We start from the raw sequence: 18,159 nt of genomic DNA on the forward strand, positions 1-18,159 counted from the left end.
TATCCAACTGGTCCTCATTTTGTGTTTTCTTCCTTGCTTCAATTTCCGTTTTCAATTCTTGAACTGTTTCCATTACCTGTTTGATCGTTTTTTCTTGGTTTCCCAGGGCATCATTTACGTATTTACTCATTTCATCAAACTTTTTGTTATACTTCTCATCCATTTCTATAAGGGTGTTTTTTACATGTTGTTTAAGGGACTCTATTGCTTTCATAAAGTCAATTTTTTCCACTTCTTTGTTAGGGTATTCAAGACCTTCTATTGTAAGATCATTGGGTTCTGGTGTTTCCATGTTGTTTTTCATATTGTTGGGTGAATTCTTGCCTTGGCGCCTGCCCATCTCCTCCTAACAATGCTATCTAATGGGTCTTTTAAGTCAAGAACAGGTTTCCCTGCTGGCTAAGGGCTCCGCTTCCAAAGTGCCCTCGCTCTGTTTCCTGGCTCCTGCCGTGGGCCAAGATCGCTCTCACCACTCAGAAGGATCTTCAGGACCAGGACCAGGCTCCCCGTTTGCCCAGGACCTCGTCCACAAAAGGCCTACCCCTTTGTAGGCCAGCCACCAAGACAGAGAAACTCCCGCTGTCCTCTGCCCCGAGCTCCTGACCCAGTGTCCAAACAGGCTATACTGGGTGATCATGTAGCCCCACAGAAGGGAGGGGGAGTGGAAGAGGGCCCTGGGCACAAGCTGGGATGTGCCAGAAATAGAGAGGTTGCAGCAGAGGAGGAGCAACCCCCGCAGAGGGTATCAGCCTTTGCAGGCTTACCAGGGGGGTGAAGGGGGTCTGAGAATGCTCCCGCTCCCTTTCCTGTGTCCCGGCGTGGGCCCAGAACACTCTCCCCACTCAGGAGGGTCTTCAGGGACAGGACGCGGCTCCTCGTTCGCCTGTGGACCTCGCCAATAAAAGGCCTCCCTCTCTACAGGCCAGTCCCCCAAAAAACCTACTTGATTTAACTGAGCGGGCCAGGGATCCACCGCTGCCGTCCGCCGCGGGCCGGGCTTCTGCCGCTGCTCCATGTCCTCTTTTTTAAAATGCTCAGTCATTGTGATGGTTTGAAAGGAATGTCCCTCATAGTCTTAGTCATTTGAATACATGTTCCCCGGTTGGTGCCATTTGAGGAGGTTTAAGAAGTGTGAGCCTTGTTTTTAAAAGTTATGTCACTGGTAATGAGTTTTGAAAGTTTAAAGACTTGTACCATTTCTAGTTTGCTTTCTCTGCTTCCTGTGGTTGAAAATGTGAGCCCTGAGCTTCCTACTCCCACTGCCATGCCTGTGCTCTACCATCATGGACTTCCAACTTTCTGGAACTATAAGTCCAAAGAAACTCCCTTTTTCTGTATGTTGTCTTGGCTATAGTGTTTTTTTTTTTTTTTTATTTTTTTTTATTGAAAAAATTTCCACCTCCTCCCCGCCTCCCATTTCCCTCCCCCTCCCCCACTTTTCTCCCCCTCCCTCTCCAGTCCAAAGAGCAGTCAGGGTTCCCTGCCCTGTGGGAAGTCCAAGGTCCTCCCCCCTCCATCCAGGTCTGTAGTGAGGAGCTGCGGGCAGGCCTGCTTTTCGTCCCACCAGGCTCCCACATGGTTAGCTTTACACCTGAAATAACAACACACAAACTGTATTCATTTAAACACTGCCTGGTCCCATTATATCTAGCCTCTTCTTGGCTAACCCTCATATCTTGCCTAGCCCATATTTAGTAATCTGTGTAGCACCAGTCTTACCGGGAAAGATTCAGCATGTCTGACCTGACGGCTTGCTTCATCGCGTCTGCCCAGGAGAGGAGAGGCATGGTGTCTGCCTAACTTCCTCTCTTTCCAGCATTCTGTTCTGTTTACTCCACCCACCTATGTTCTAACCTATCAGGCCAAGCAGTTTCTTTATTAATTAACCAATGAAATCAACAGATTGATATATGACACTCCCATATCACAGGTCTAGGAAGGTGAGCATCCAAACAGGCTAGGCTCCCACAAAGCCAGTACATGCAGTAGGATCAAAACCCAGTGCCATTGTCCTTGGCTTCTCATCAGCCCTCATTGTCCACCATGTTCAGAGAGTCTGGTTTTATCCCATGCTCTTTTAGTCCCAGTTTAGCTGGCCTTGGTGAGTTCCCAATAGATCAGCCCCTCTGTCTCAGAGGGTGGGTGCACCCCTCGCAGTCCTGACTTCCTTGCTCATGTTCTCCCTCCTTCTGATCCTCATTTGGACCTTGAGAGCTCAGTCCGGTGCTCCAGTGTGGGTCTCCATCTCTGTCTCCATCCATTGCCAGATGAAGGTTCCCACTGATGGCTCTTCTGGTACCGAGATCAGGTCTCCTTACTGGCCAGGTAGCTCGCAAACAAAAGGCCTACTTTGCTTGCTGCAGGCAGGCTATTGAATCAAAAGGACATCCCCCACCCGGTTGCACTCACGACTCGATCCCAGCGCCCAAACAGGCTGAGCTGGGGGATGTTCCTATAGTGTTTTATCACAGCAATACAACTACACCCATTGTGCCCATGAATTCTCAGTTGTAGAAACATCACTAGAGTGTGGTTGTCCTATGAAGAATCTCACTCTGGAAAGATCCAGAAACATTTACCTGTCCACAACTCCTCAGTTATGGGTGTCTCTTACTTTGAAGAGACATCATGACCATGACATGTCTTAAAAAGCAAAATGTTTAACTGGGGCTGGATCACATTTCAGAGGTTTAGTCTATTATCAATATGGTGAGAAACAAGGCGGCACACAGCCAGACACGGTGCTAGAGAGGTAGCTGAAAGTTCTACATCTGGATCGGCAGGTGGCAGGAAGAGAGTATGAGCCACTGGCCCATCTCGGGGCTACAGACCTAGCATATCTGACAGACTTTTCTGTGAAGCAGGACGTTCTGCAGGGCTGTCCCTCTGTGTCTTGTCAGAGGTCGGCAGTCCTTTCCTTTGTGTCCTCTTTGTCCAGTTTGAATAGCGTTCTGTCAGCAGTCAAGGCAAGGGCACTTTCTAGCCTGGTGGCTTACTTTTGCCACACAGAAAGTAAACTCCATGTGGAGTTTCTTCGATGTCCGTCATCTTCTCTGAAGTAGATTGGTGCTGCCAAGGGCAGACATGTCTCGTCATAAAAAAGAAATAATAAACCTATGTTATCTTAAATGTCATATTCTGTCAATCTCTGAAGTGTTTTAAGATGACCTCTCTATCTAAAGTATCTCTGTTTGACCCTGAAAACATAGCTAATATGACTGTAAATTTGATTGTAATGACTACTAACTATTAACTTACATTTCTTTATATCCTAATTAGTTGGTAATGATAACTTTCAAGTACTAGAAAATTGCATTATATTGCTAAATGAGCTGTATAGGTACAATGCCTTGAACATGATTAGAAATGTATGTACAGTATGTTCTAACAAAATTAATCTCAAATTTGTATCAATATGCAAAGATCTATATCAATGCAAAATATTTAAAATAAGTAGTTGCTTTCTTTTGGTTTAAAAGTAGACTTAATAATCTACCTTTTTATTATTTCTCTGTTCCCTTCTTTTTCTTTCTGAGTAGGCTCAGAAATATACCTTTGTATCCTATTGTATCTATATCCCCTTTTTTTCTTTTTAGAGTAGATTCAGTAATCTACCCTTATATCCTATCATATCTATATCCCCCTGTTTTCTTTTTAGAATGAGGTCCCTGAATCTGTTTTCCTTTGTTCAGCTTTTTTCATGACCATTACCAGTAACAACTTATAGCCAATCCTTCTAAACAATGATAAATATCCATAACCCAATGACACACTAAAACTACCCATCCCACCTCTTGGGAATGTGGGTGTCATGTTCTTAAAGTTACTTCCTGCTGTCTGGGGGCAGCAACATCTTTAGGGGATCCTGAAAAGAAAATTTGGGTTAATTGTCGCGTCCTGGGAGACATAATTGTATCATTTGTTGAACAGTCTCTGTAATGGGAAAGTGCAGGGCTTATCTCAAGTTCTAGCTAGAGTAGTCTGCAAGGCTGAGTCATTTCAGTTAACCACCTCCAAATTGTCCTGAGTAATTTGTAATTCAAAGCCAATCTTTAGGTGGTGGTTTTCAGCTTAGTGGTGTTGTCATAGTCCTAGTGGAATCATTATTGTGGGGCCCCATCATCCTTTTAGAGACTTCAAAGCTCACTGTTATGCATAGTCTTAGTTCACTGCAGAAAATTTAAATATTTTAAATGTCATGTGCAGCAAATCTCAGATTAAAGGATCAATATTTGTTATCTAGAGTACAAAACTTAATTCCTACTTACCGGAGAGTGACTCAAACCTGAAATCATGTACAGGAAGGTAAATAAAAACTTTTTTTAGATCTAGTATTCTATGTGACCATTAATATCATGACAAAAGCATGTATATATCTCATATAAAATTTGAGATAATATTTATACCTTAAAAAGCTGTCAAAGATTTAAAATAAAACCAAAATATTATGAGAGTAGTGGCAATAAAATAGTCCCTAAATTTTAGTTTTTCTTCTTTCCCTTATCAGGTGACTCTTCTGATATGATACAGAGATTTGGAATTTTACTTTAACAAGCATGCTTGAGTTTAGAGAAGGAGAGAGTCACACTCCAACTCCAAAGCTAGCTTTAATTTCAGTTGGACTGGGACTACAAAAAGAACATTTGTATCGTATGTTTATAGAGAACAGCAAAAACAAATGTTTAGGAAGATTTATGAAATTTTATCTAGTTGGAGATATGATATGCTAATAGGCCAATTTACTTTTGTTCTTTGGAAATATTTTCTAGATGATTTATCCTTTTTCTTCAGATGTCTCATATGTCTTGTGGTCTTCAGATTCCTTAGCTGGATGCCTTCATTCTCCTGAAAGACAAAAACAAAATCCTGCCCCAACCATAACTTTGAGGAGATTCCCAAGTTATATCTGATCAAATGAAAAGCATTTGTTTGCTGTATAGGTTAGTATAGATTGAATGCTAATGCTGTTTGATGAACTATGACTTCTTCTAATTAAGGGGTCTCTCTTGTTCAAATCTAATCTTTATAATATTTGTTTTATGGTTGCTCCTGAACTTTTTGTTCTTACTTCTATAGCGGGTTTATCATTCAGGACAGTATCTTTTTTCTTTTTTTTTCCCAATAGGCATTACGTTCTTTAATTGCTCTGGGAAGCGGTTTCCTCCGTGATGACAGGAAATGATTGCACAGAATTTTGCATAGGGGCCTGCTAGAGGCTGCTCAAGGCGTTTCCCTATGGCAAAGGTTTACCTTGACTGTTCCTTTCTGATCTACATGCCTGCCTTTGCCACACCTTCTGCATAATCCATAAGGGAGGGGAATTCTGTTTGGATTATGCTTAGAAAAAACATTGTTTCTAGGAACTCCCTGTTTACAGTCCCTTTTTAGGTGGCATTATGAGATGCAATATTGATTATATCTCAGATCCATTCCTCCAAGAGTGCTGATCTTACCTTAACAGTCTAATTAGCATTTTGCATTGTGCATTAGCATTTTCAAAAGCCGGATTCAATTATTTGTCTAGCTTCTGAATATACTATCATTCTATCTACTATAACTTTAGTAAATGACTCAATTTTCTTTCCTATTTCTCCAATTCTGTCCCAAGCATTCAAAACCACTGTATGGCATAAAGCTAAGGTGTGGTCATCATATAGAGATTGCCTTTCTCCATTAGCATAATCCCCCTCTCTAAAAAGTTGGTCTTGGGAGATTTCCATACCTCTAGCCCTACTTTGTTGTTCAATGCTCTTAATCTCATTTTTCTACTGGATCCTCCATTGTAACTGAGGACCAGGATGTCCTGGACCTCCCTCTATAGACCAGGCTGTCCTTAAACTCACAGAGATCTGCCTGCCTCTGCCTCCCAAGTGCTGGGATTAAAGGTGTGTGCCACTATACCTTGAATTTACAGAGATCTGTCTGCCTTTGCCTCCCAAGCATTGAGATTAGAGGTGTGTGCCACCATGCCTTGAACTCACAGAGGTCTGCCTGCCTCTTTCTTCCAAGTGTTGGGATGGATTAAAGGTGTGTGCCACCACACCCAACTACTCTCTTTTATTTTAAGGACTTCAACCTTTTTTTTCTCTCAAGCCTGTGTATATTTTTTAAACACACTGTAAACCATTTAGAGGTTTTCTTTGTCTTTGAGTCTATCTTTACTGTATCTCTCTCTTTTTCTGACCATGTGAGTCTTTAATTTGCTAAGCAATATGGAGAGGATTAAAGCCGTGGCTTTGACGGCTGAATCCAGCCCATTCCTTAGCTTTCTGAGATTCCATCCTCATGACAGAGGTACCAGCTGTAGCCATGTTTATTGCCACAACTCTCTGGTATTTCAAGGTCCCTGCCAGCAAGCAAGCCGTACAGTATTCTCACTAACCATACTCAAATGCTCTGTAGGCGAACCTCCTGCCTGAAAGAGTCAGAGTTTGCACTGGCAGAATGGCCCAGAAAGCCAGCATTTTTAAAAGCATGGCTTTTTTCCTGCTATGGCTGAAAACCAAAAAGCATGCAGTCAGCTTTTCATCAACACCATTTAAGTGTTTTGTGGCAGGACCTCTTAAAAGAGCTGCAAGATTTTACAGCTAAAGCTGAGTCAGGAAGCCTCTCTTAAATGAGAGTGCTTGCCTCTAGCGAGCAGAGCCCAGCCAAGAGAGTACTGCTATCAATAAGCCATGCTTAACTCTTCTTATTTTATGTCTAGAATTAGTTCCCCAGCTCTCTCAGGCTTTATGTGGATGCAGTTGTCCATGTGGGTGCAATTTGTTGACTGAGTTTTCTGTTCTACCTGGTTCCCGCAGTTGTTAAGTCCCAAAGAAATCACACAGAGGTCTACATTAACTATAAACTGATTGGCCCATTAGGTCAGGCTTCTTATTAACTCCTATAATTTACGTTAGCCCATTATTCTTGTCTATGCTGGCCACGTGGCTCAGTACCTTATTCAGCGAGGCAGTCACATCTTGCTCCTCCTTTGGCTGGGACAGGACTGCCGAACAAGCTTTCCTCTCCCCAGAATTTTCCTGTTCTTGTTGCCCTGCCTCTCTTTCCTGCCTGGTTGTCCTACCTATACTTCCTGCCTGGCTACTGGCCAATCAGCATTTATTTAAAATATAATTGACAGAATACAGACCTTTGTGTCACACCACTTCCCCCTCTTTTTTTAAAACAAGAACTCTGAATCTGATATCCTTTGTTTAGCTTTTCTCCTGACTATTAGCCGTAACAACTTGTAACCAACATTCTAAACAAATGAAAATATCCATAGTCCATTTTTTGGGAATATGGGTGTTTCCTGTTTTTAACAGCTGGATTTGGATTTTTTAATTTTTCTGGTGAGACACATTCTCCACAGTAACTGGGAATGACTGAACCACGTTCATCATTGGGGGCCTGCAAGAGACTCCCCATGGCGTTTCCCAATTGGAATCCCGTTGCCTTGTCTGTCTTTTGTTGACCTACATTCATTGATCCAGTGTTGGCCTTTGTCACACCTCCTACATATACCTGAAGGCTGAGTCCTCCTATTTCTGCCATTTCCAGAGGAGACATTATTCCTAGGAATCCCTTGTCTACAATCTCTTCTCAGATGTCCCATTCTACCACAATTAAAACATTTGGTATTTTGATGTCTTCTCTTATCATTGGAAATTGCTTTTCCTTCCCAAGCTTCAGTACCATAGTCAACTATCTTGACGTTCATTTTATGCAAGACCCATTCATCCGTGGGTGCTGATCTGATCTTTAAAGGCTTAAGGATCCTTTTGCATTCTACATTGGCATTTTCATAAGTCGAAGACTCAGTTGGTATATGTCTAGCTTCTGTATCAGTTACCCCTATTTGTCCAGCCCTAATTGGTCTTTGTAAAAAGTCACTAAAAGTTTCTCTCTGATCCTGTTTAACTCTAAGATATGATTCAATTCTCTTTGTTGGTTCCTAAATCCTGTCTCAAGACTTTCAAGATGCTGTACTACATAGGGACAGGTGTGTTCATCAAAAAGAGTTTGATCCTGAGATTCAGAGTAAAGTTCCTCTCCTAGAATTTGATCTAGGGAAATCTCAAATCCTTTTTTTTTTTCCTGTTGTTCTAAAATTCTAGCTTCTTTCTTAAAAAAGCACCTCCCAAGTAACTGCAGTCCATTTTCTAGAACTGCTAAGATTAACTGAGTCTAGTCTTGTGGCATTGCTTTGTTACTGGAAGCCCTCATTTTGACCATTTCCCTAACAAAGGACAAATGTAGTCTATAAGTTACAACTGCTTATTTAATTTCCTTTTGATAAGTCATATGTATGGACTCCCATTAATATTCTTTGACAACCTTAGAGTACTTAGGGTCAGATACTCTTTCTGATGTTATTACTGAAAAGGCATGCAGAACTCTAGGGAAGCTATCCTGAAGATTTTTATGTACTGATGAGGCTAAATTTTGTCTTTGTACCTTTTGTCCGTGGTCATCAAATTCGATAAGTTTGTCAATCTTTTCAAATATATTTACCATTTCCTTTTGTTATATCTGGATCTCCTGTCCAGTGCTCTGTTCTAATCCCCTCATTGAGGAGTCCAAGATATGAAATCTGTCCAGTAGAGATAATGTCTCATCCTTGCACATAATCTTTATAGGATGCAGATTACCTTCCTCAAGAGACATTCTATCAGTCAATCTGTCATACCCCTTCAACAGAGTCCGATTAATACATTCAACAGTACGAATTCTTCCAAGTAATGCTTTAGTACACACTGTCATTGATTGAGTTTTATGTGCCAATTCAGCTGTATCCTTCCCAGAGTGCTGAATTTTCCTTTGAATAAATTACTGTCTGTATCTTTTCTAAAAGTACCTCAATTGACTGAGTTTTGTTAGCTAAATTGTTTGTATCCTCCTTCAGAGTTCCAACCTCTTTTCTGAGAAGCTTGTATAAATCTGTAAAGACTGTTTTATTTCTAAAAGTGCCTCATTCTTAGCCCTATTGTCAAACCATATTTTTATGAAAAAGATATTAAAGACAAGACTAATCCCCCAAATCAAAAATAGTGATAATCATATAAGTCTTGTAAAACCTTGTACATGGTGTAAGTAAAGAGGCTATTGAAATGTTGGAAGGTTGTTGGACATATTGTCCTTTTAAATTATAAAGTTATAATTTATATTTCAGTTTATAAATCTTACTTATGGTTGATTTTGAGCTGGAGTAGGTGCAATAACCATTACCTGCCAGTAAGTGTCATGGGCCAGCTACAAAAGAAACCCAGCGGGGCCTAGAAGTGCACTTGGAGACACGTGGCTAGTCTGAATATGATTTTATTAATCTAAGCTGAAAGATATGCTTAGATTAATAATAAATAGTTCTTTACTAGAAACCACAGACTGTGTGCGCTGATTGGTCAGCAGCCACAGGAGCACAAGGATAACAAGATAACAGAAGGCACCTGGGAAAGCTGTATCCTGTCTGAGTTTCCACACAGTGCGTGGCAGCGGGACACAAGCACCAGGGAAAGCGTGTGGGGACTTGAAGCTGCTCCAAGGTGTGTAATGAGATAATATAAAGAACCACGGCTAATCTGTAGCAAGAAAAGCCGCTGCTACATAAGAATTCTATAACCAAATGAACTGCTGGCTCTGTGCTGACTGAGCCAGGCTGAAGGAGGACTCAAGCCGAGCTGGGCTTGCTCTAAGCCCAGCGGTGTGCAGTCAGAGCTGGGGGTTCTAAAACCAAATGTTCAGGTGCCAGATGATGACAGAAGTCACAAAATAATCCCATACCAGTTCAGAATAATGAATAATAAAAGGGTTATTTATTTAAGGGAAAACTTACAGATCACTGTCCTTGATAACAGTCCTCTGCATGAACAAAAACAGAGTCTCGCAGCCGGAAGCAGGAGCCGGAAGCAAGAGAGACAGGGTATGCTTTACAGGTGCTTTTACCGTATCAGAGACCACATCCAAGTGGGCTGGTATCTTAAGGGCTATTGCCTGAAAGAGCAGAATGTGTGCCCACAGCAGCCAGGGAAATAATCTCCCCACCCCTAAACTCCCTCCCACAAACATTTCCTCTCTTAACTGAGTTAACTACAAATTATCTTATATTTCTAAAAATGGACAAGCATCTTGAATTGTGGGACACATTAAAAATAGTTTCATACATTGAAAGGCTTTACTATCAATGTCATTGTTTATAGGATTTTTTAAAATTAGATTTATTTATTTTTTGTGTCTGAGTATTTTGCCTGCAGGTATGTCCTTGCAGACCATGCCCTCAGAAGTCAGAAGAGGGCATTGGATTCCTGAAATTAGAGTTATGGATGGTTATAAACCGCTGTGCCAATGCTAGGACCTGAACCTGGGTCCTTTACAAGAGCAACCAGCACTTCTAACCACAGAACCCTATCTCCAGCTCTTCATCCATAAGATTTTTGACCAAAAGAATTCGTCGGCATTTTTTCTTTGCAATCCACTTTTTTTCCTGTTTTTCTTCTGCTTGTCTTTAATGTTATACATATGAATAGTTTCCAAAGTATGGATGTTTATGGAGTCTAGGTGTGTCTGTGTATGGGTACATGTGTGCCAGAGCATGTGATTGCCATAGCATTTATGTAGAGGTCAGGGGACAACTTGGGGAGGCCAGTGTTTTCCTTCCATTATGCAGGTCCTAGGGATTGAACCTAAATAGTCAGGTTTGATGGCAATTTACCGGTCAAGTCATCTTGTCCCACAAACCAATTTTAAAACGTTCCATATACCAAAGAAATCAAACTGTATAAATAGATTCATGTACATTGAAAATTCTGGTAATTTCAATTGCTTTGTATTTTTCAGAATTCTCAGCCGTAATCCTCTCACAATTGTTGAAGATCCCTACTTTTTTAAATTGCCAGCATTAAAATATCTGTAAGTATTATGATAGTCTTATAGTTTTTGAGATGACTCCTCCTATCCTTCTTTCTGATTTCCACTAGAAAGTATACCTTCTCTTTCTTATTAGTTATTTGATAATATCATACACTTTGTTTTGATCACATTCATCCCTTTTCCCCAACTCTTCCCAAATCCACACCCCTTCCCTACCCACCCAACTTTGTGTTCTTATACTTTTGTGTGCGTGACTTTTCCATGGAGCATGAACAACCTACTTGAGGCCACACTCTCAAAGCCTTCAAGGTACATACCCATATCAGAAAACTGAGGACAAGAATCTGTACAGAGAATTAATCAGACATACAAGGGAAGTGCACTCAGTAGTCAAGCTGCTTTACCCTTTCAGTCCTAGCCCAACAAATCAGACAGCTCTTCTATATGTCTTTGTAAACTTTAGATTATTCTTCTGGTGTTTTTTTATCTTAAAAACGATTAGCAAGGCATCTGGTCTAACAAAGTTATTTTATAGCTTTGTTTCTTCTAATGGTGCATACTAAAATCTGTGACTTGGTCATTTTAGCATTAAGATAATTACAGCCATCTTGGCTCCTGGAAAAATTTAGTTGTTTACCTTGATCATTAACCAGAGCTAAGATCTAAGTCAACTCTTTCAGTGGAACTCATCTGCCTTAGCTATGAAACATGTTCTTGTATGTATTTTATTCATTAAAACTCTGTATAAGCTATCATCCCAATTGTCAGTTAGATAGTACAGTCTAGGAATATGTAATCTTCTTGACAATCCACAGGGAAAGAATGCTCAGTAGATAGGGATATTTCCATAAGATAAATACACTACAATACAGGAAGTGTTGGTGGGGGTCTCTCCACATCTACTCACACCATGCCAGATGCCAGGAAAAGATTGTAGTAGCAACAGGTAAAGGCAGAACAGAAGCAAAAGACAGTCTGGAGTCTGTAACCTCATAGCCATGCTTAGTGAGGTTCTCCCATCAAAGAACTTTCCTCCTGGTGGGCTGACACCCTGAACTTCAGTCGCCAACTCCTGCTCCTCTGGCACTGGCCCCTGGCACATGCTTATTCGAACCATCACACTGTGTGTGAGCTTCTATAGGAGTGGGTTCCCAAACAACTTTTTCAAAAGATCTTTAGTGTTAGTATTTCTCCCTGTATTCTATCCTCTGCTTTGCTCATTTACTTTGTCTTAAAGATAAAAAGTCAGTTTAGTTTTAACTTGACTATTTTTTAAATGCATTAAAGGGCTGGAGAGGTATCTCAGCAATTAAGAAGAGTGTCTGCTAGTCTTACAGAGAACCTGAGTTTGATTTCCAGCACCCAAGGTGGCTGATCATAACTGCCTTTGTTTTTAGCTCTGGAAGAATCTGATGCTTCTGACCCTCATAGACACCTATACTCACGTACAGATTCCCCCACACAGACTCATATACACACAATTTAAAATAAACTGAATCCTTTCAAAAGTTACTAACAAAGAGAAGGATGAAGATAAGATAAATAATGGGCAAGACATTCAGCCTGGGGAAAACCAGTATTGAAGATCATAGAGAGATATGCAATGTAGATGAAGCTGGTATCTGTGGTCGAGACCTTTTGCTGCTCTATTTGAGGACTTGCATTTGAATCCTAACACCCATGTGGGTAGCTCACAATACACTATAACTCCAGCCCCAAGAGATTCAATCCCCTTTTCTGTCTTCCATGGCACCCCCATACATTCATGTGCACCTACGTAGATACACAGATACATATATGTACAAAATAAATTGATAAGAGAGATGAATATATCATCTCAGAAAGCAGAGAAATATATATATATGTATATATATATATATAATAAAAGAACATAAAATATGAAGTAGTAGTTATATGGTAAATGCAATATGAAAATGAAAGGTAAGAAGATAGATTCTATTCAATGCCATCTCATTAAGTGGATGATATAAGTAGCACTAGATATAGTAAGCCCTATAGAAGTTTCTTCTCTGATGGGCTTACTTACTCCTGAGATAGATACTTTTATAGGAAAGCCAGAATGTAAGTAACCACTTGCGATGAAAATGGCTCCTCATGAAATCTTTCTCTCCTTCAGAGACCTGGGGACAACACAAGTACAGCTGACAACGCTTGGGAACATTCTCATGATGACCCTGCAACTGGAACAGCTGTAAGGTTTATTTTCTTAGGATAAGTTCACCTAGCTCTTTTAAGTATTTGTTTTATGCTAGTTTTTTGTCTTATCAATTTCTTGTCAGGATTGTTGAGATAAAAATTTCATGCAATTAAGTTCAAATCATAGTTAGCTAACTACTGCTACAGAGCTTAGGTAACTATGCAAGCTCTATCATCCCCAAAAGGCCCATCATGGGCAGTGAGATGGCTCAATGCATAATTCTATGAAAGCCTGGTGACCTGAGTTTAATTCCTAGAAACTACATTGAGGACGGAGAAAGTCAACTCGACAAGGATGTCTTCTTACCTCCACAAGTGCTCAAACAACACACAACATAATAATAAAAGTTCAAAGGCCTCCTGTGCCTTTTTAGTCACTCCTCTCACCCTTTAATCCATCACTACTCTTATTTCTGAGCCTATAGTTTTTCTTTTCCAGAATTTCTCATAAAAGACATTTCATAGTGTGTGGCCATTTGTATCTGTCTTCTCTCACTGGGTGTGATTCTTAGTATATCTCGTCAGCAGTGCATGGCAGTTGCTCCATTCACTTAATTTTTCAGTTTTCCTTAAGGCATTTACCTGAATTGAGGGTGTACTCAGTTAGTAGAATGTTTGTCCAGCATCATGATGCCCTGGGTTTATATAAACCAGGCATGGTGGTAAATACCTGTCCTTCCCAGCACTTATGGCGAGGAAGCAGGAGAATAGCAGATTAAGGTGTCTTTGACTGCATAAGTAGTTTCTGACTAGCCTGGGATACATATGAGACCCTGTCTCAACAACAACAAAAAGTTGCCTTTCTACTAGCTGATACCTAGTAATGTTTGTGTCCTTGTAATCTGATTTGCATTTACTTAATAATGGGTGCTGTGGACTGTCTAGTTGTACTCAGATATATCCTAGTGCTGGGTATTTGAATCTGTGTCCGTATAGATGTTTTTGTTCTTGCTGAGCTTTGGTTTTAGTTTGTCTTTGAGACAGGGTCTCTTTTATATAGGCCAGGTTGCCTTTGAACTTGCTACCATTCTGCCTTTGCCTCCTGAATTGTGTCTTCTCTGACTTTACAGGCTTTTGCCACCATATACATTTTTTTTACTAAGAATCTCTTTTTCTTTATTTTGTATGCATGTATTTGTGTTTGTGAATGTGTGTGGTAAGTACATGCTGTGATACTCATGTGAAGATTCATAGACAACTTCCAAAAGTCTCCTTCCACCATGTAGGTTCTGAGTATTGCAAATGCCCTTAATCCACGGAGCCACCTTGCTGAATGAGTTGTTTTCTTTACTCTGCATGCAAGTCCTTTCTTCCATGTATGTGTTTAGTAAGTACCGCTTCTCTGGCATGACTTGCATTTTCACTAGTATGAAGAGCACATGTTTTTTAATTTTTATGTATGATGCACTCTAGCAGTGTTTCTTCTATAGCGTGTGCTTTTTGGTGGCTTACACAAGAAATCTCTGAGTTACCCTCTGTTGGAACTGCAGCTCAGGTGGGTAAGAATGACATGGGGATAATAGTTTGGAGGATAACCAGCCTGGAAGTCTTGCAGAGGACAACCAAGTAGTCAGAGTTTTCTTCAGCAGCAAGCGTTGCCTCTCCCTTTCTTTCCAGCATGCCCTGGCCAGTGCTATACCCTGGCCCTTCACTGCAAAGGACCAGGCAGTGGCTACCTGCCTGGCATGATCTCTGCCTGTGACATTTTCCTCTTGGGTAAGGTAGCACAAGTACCTCCATGGTTCTCTGGTTCTGGTTCTAGGGAGAAAATCTCCCAGGAGGCAGGTGACAGTTTTCCAAATGAGTTTTCTAAAGATTCAGTGGAAGCTGCTCCAGATTCCATTAACAACATGCTCGTGGTCAGGTGATGCACAGTGCATGCCTTCTCCAGCCTGATAAGAACCATGAGGGGCTTCTTTAACACCCCACTCAGATGCCTGAAGAATCACTACGTAGCAGTGTCCATGGAGATGTGCTTACAGAGAAATGCAGGTTTTTGAGGAAGATGAGAAGGACCTGGAGCAGAAGTGTCAGCACTGCAGCCACCCCTGTGTGACAAGAGATGGCACTTCATCCTGGTGATTCCAAAGAGGAGCATACTGCAGGCAGGAAAGAAAGTAGCAAGATCAGAAAACACAGCAGCAACACTAGAATCCCAGTGCATCCCAAAGGCATTCAGTCTCCACCTCTGAAGATAAGGACAATGAGTCAGTGCAGGAATATGGTGACCCAACCTGAAACACCAGTGACTGTTTATATTAAAGTGACAATTTAGACATTAAACTCCCTGTCTTTTTTGGTAGAGCTGCATTTTGAACCCACTAACTATTTTACAAGTCCTCTAGTGCAAAAAAAAAAAAAAAAAAAAAAAAAAAACCATGAACGCTGAAATCAGAGCCAAGATAATGGCTGGCCCCTTTTCCCTTGGATGTTCTGAAATCATGTACTATCACAGGTATATAACTGACTGGAAAAAGGAAACAAAATGTTATAATAAAATGATTAAGAAAAAAAGTGTAAGGGGAAATGAGTGACTACCTGCTCACTAACCAAGTGCTCCAAGAGTCCTTTCTTCACTGCTTTGATCCACTGAAAGGATCTGAAAGCAGAGAACACTGGGCAGAGACTCTCATCCCATTGCCTCTGGAACTGGAGTTAGACCCTTCCATAGGCAGAAAACAGTAGACTATGGCCATATTGTTCTTACTTTGTGTCTTTACAGTCCTTTGCTTTTCTCTTGTTTTGTGGTGTGTGTTTCACACACATGCATGAAAGAGAAAGAGAAAGGAGAAGGAGAGAGATGGGAGGAGTCTCTAGGGGTTGAATGGGTTGTAGTACAAACATCCGAAGGTCAAAGCTGTATTGGTTCCTCGTGTTTATCTATTCATTCAAGTTGGGAGTGTAGTACAATTAATAAAAACCCAGATACAGATATTGAGGTCCAACCTGAATATCAGAAAAGCAAAGCAGCTGAGCCGCTAGAGAGCTCTTATCTCTAAGAAATCATCAGACTAAAAGAGCATGAATTCCTTCCTGTTTCATCCCACTTTATATTCCTCTCTAATGCTGGGATTAAAGGTGTGAGACACCACTGCCTGGTCTTTTGTGGTTTAGTTTTACTTTCAGGTCTTCAGGCAAACTTTATTTATTAAAATACAATTGAAATATAACTACAATTATTTTATTGTCTAAAACAAAAAGGAAGGTTATAATTAATATAAGAAATTATATACAATAAGTATAATAACTGTATACAATATATACAGGCAATAAATATAACAACAATGTCTAGTCCATTTGCACTGAATAAATTCAGAGAAAATACTCATTATCTATGTTAGCTTGGTGAGTTCAAAACCTTGTACCTAATTTACTTTCTATCATACCTTGCATTGCCATCTAAAACTGTCTTGATATCTCTCAAACTTGTATACTTTATAGTTCCTTAGTTTCTTTTCTGAGTCTCATAAACACTTAAAACTACAACTATCTAGTCTTCAACTACCGCAGAGACCCAATATTAACTGAGTAAGCAGGAGATGTAAGCAAGTGACTTCTAAAAATGTGAGAAATGACAGAAACAGCTGGCTGCCTGGACAGTCACCCAAAGTTCTTCTGCAATGTTGGGGCATCCATATTCAGCCTACATGCCTAGAATATCTGACAGACTTTTCTATGAAACTGGGTTTTTGGAGAACTGTCCCACCTTGTCTGGGCAAGGTTTGGCAGTCACTCTCTTTTGGGTCCTGTTTGTCTCATTAGGACAACATACTGTCAGCAGTTGAGACAAGGGTACTTTCATACCCAGTAGCTTACTTTTGCCACAAAGAAAGCAAACTCAAAGTGGCGTTTCTTATATTCCCATCATCTTCTCTGAGGTAAAGTGGTGCTGCCAGGAGCATACATGTTTCATTGTCATAAAAAAAAAAAAGAAAAAAGAACCTATGTTACTCGACAATAGAAGTTACAAAATAAGCCCACACAGGTTAAGAATTATGTATAATAAATATTTATTTAGGGGAGACTCACAGATCACTGTCCTAGATCACAGTCCTCTACATGAATGGGTAACAGGAACCGAGTCTGTCAGCCAGAAACAAGAGCCAGAAGCAAGATTGTTGTTTTATATAATTGCAAATGGTCTCTGAGTAGTTGATTGGGTTGGGTTTATTTTTTGTTGTTTTTTTTTTTAAGTTCTTATTTGGAGTTCTGGCCAGAATGTTGTAAGAAGGTGCACCATTTCCACAGCTGGTACCCAAAAACTGGTCTCATAGTAGCACTATCAGCATCATGACATCATATCAACCAGGTGGAGTCGTTATTGTGGGACCCCATAGTCTTTCTAGAAGCTTCAAAGATTACTGCAGGGAAATCTACTGTTCATTGTTGAAAATTTAAACATTAGTCATATAGACATATATTCAGTGAAAGATATGATATAGAAAAAAATGAGCATGGAGAAAAGTAAAATATTTCCTTAAAATCTACCTTCTTTCTGTCCCATACCAGATGACTCCTGACATGAGACAAAAATTCAGAATTTTTCTTTTAACAACATGCTTGGATTTAGAGAAGGAAAGCCATTGACTATCTCTAAAGCTAGTTGTATTTTTAAGTAGAAATGTATACATGTCCAGATAATCAAATTTTACCATGCAGATAATATAGCATCACAAATGAGATTTCTCTTTGCTTGGTGATCCTTTCTGGATAGTTATCTTTTCATTTTTAGACATCAAGGTCTCTCGACTCTTTGAAGATGAGTATTTTCCTGCAAAGACAAGAACAGAACCTTGCCCCAACCCTTATGAGGTTTTTTGTTTGCTTGTTTACTGCCTGTATGATTATCCACCCCTACGGATGAGCTGTCATTTCTCTTTCTCAAGAGGTTTCTCTTTTACAAACCGAATCTTAATTAATTTTGATGGTATCCATAGCTTTTCTTCTCCTGTGGAAAGAGGAGTGAAACTCTTCCCCAGTGTAGCACATCTCCTGGTTTCCATTGTGAGGTCAGCACATCCTTGGAATACACTGGCTGATTTAATTCAGCATTTTTTTTCTATTATCCAATGTCTCTCTGCTGTTGTCATT

At 40.3% G+C, this 18,159-nt stretch overlaps 1 protein-coding gene across 1 annotated transcript in view; it reads left to right on the forward strand.

Annotated features, from left to right (window-relative positions):
• The window catches only part of LOC130877084 (leucine-rich repeat-containing protein 37A3-like), a 75,698-nt gene that overhangs the window by 29,514 nt on the left and 28,025 nt on the right, over window positions 1-18,159 (forward strand). Inside the window, exons 8-9 of the mRNA XM_057773990.1 lie at window positions 10,819-10,890; window positions 12,989-13,063. Coding sequence (XP_057629973.1) covers window positions 10,819-10,890; window positions 12,989-13,063 — 147 coding nt within the window. The remainder of the gene's footprint in view (window positions 1-10,818; window positions 10,891-12,988; window positions 13,064-18,159) is intronic.

This window comes from Chionomys nivalis, chromosome 7, assembly GCF_950005125.1.
Source record: "Chionomys nivalis chromosome 7, mChiNiv1.1, whole genome shotgun sequence".
Taxonomy (NCBI): domain Eukaryota; kingdom Metazoa; phylum Chordata; class Mammalia; order Rodentia; family Cricetidae; genus Chionomys; species Chionomys nivalis.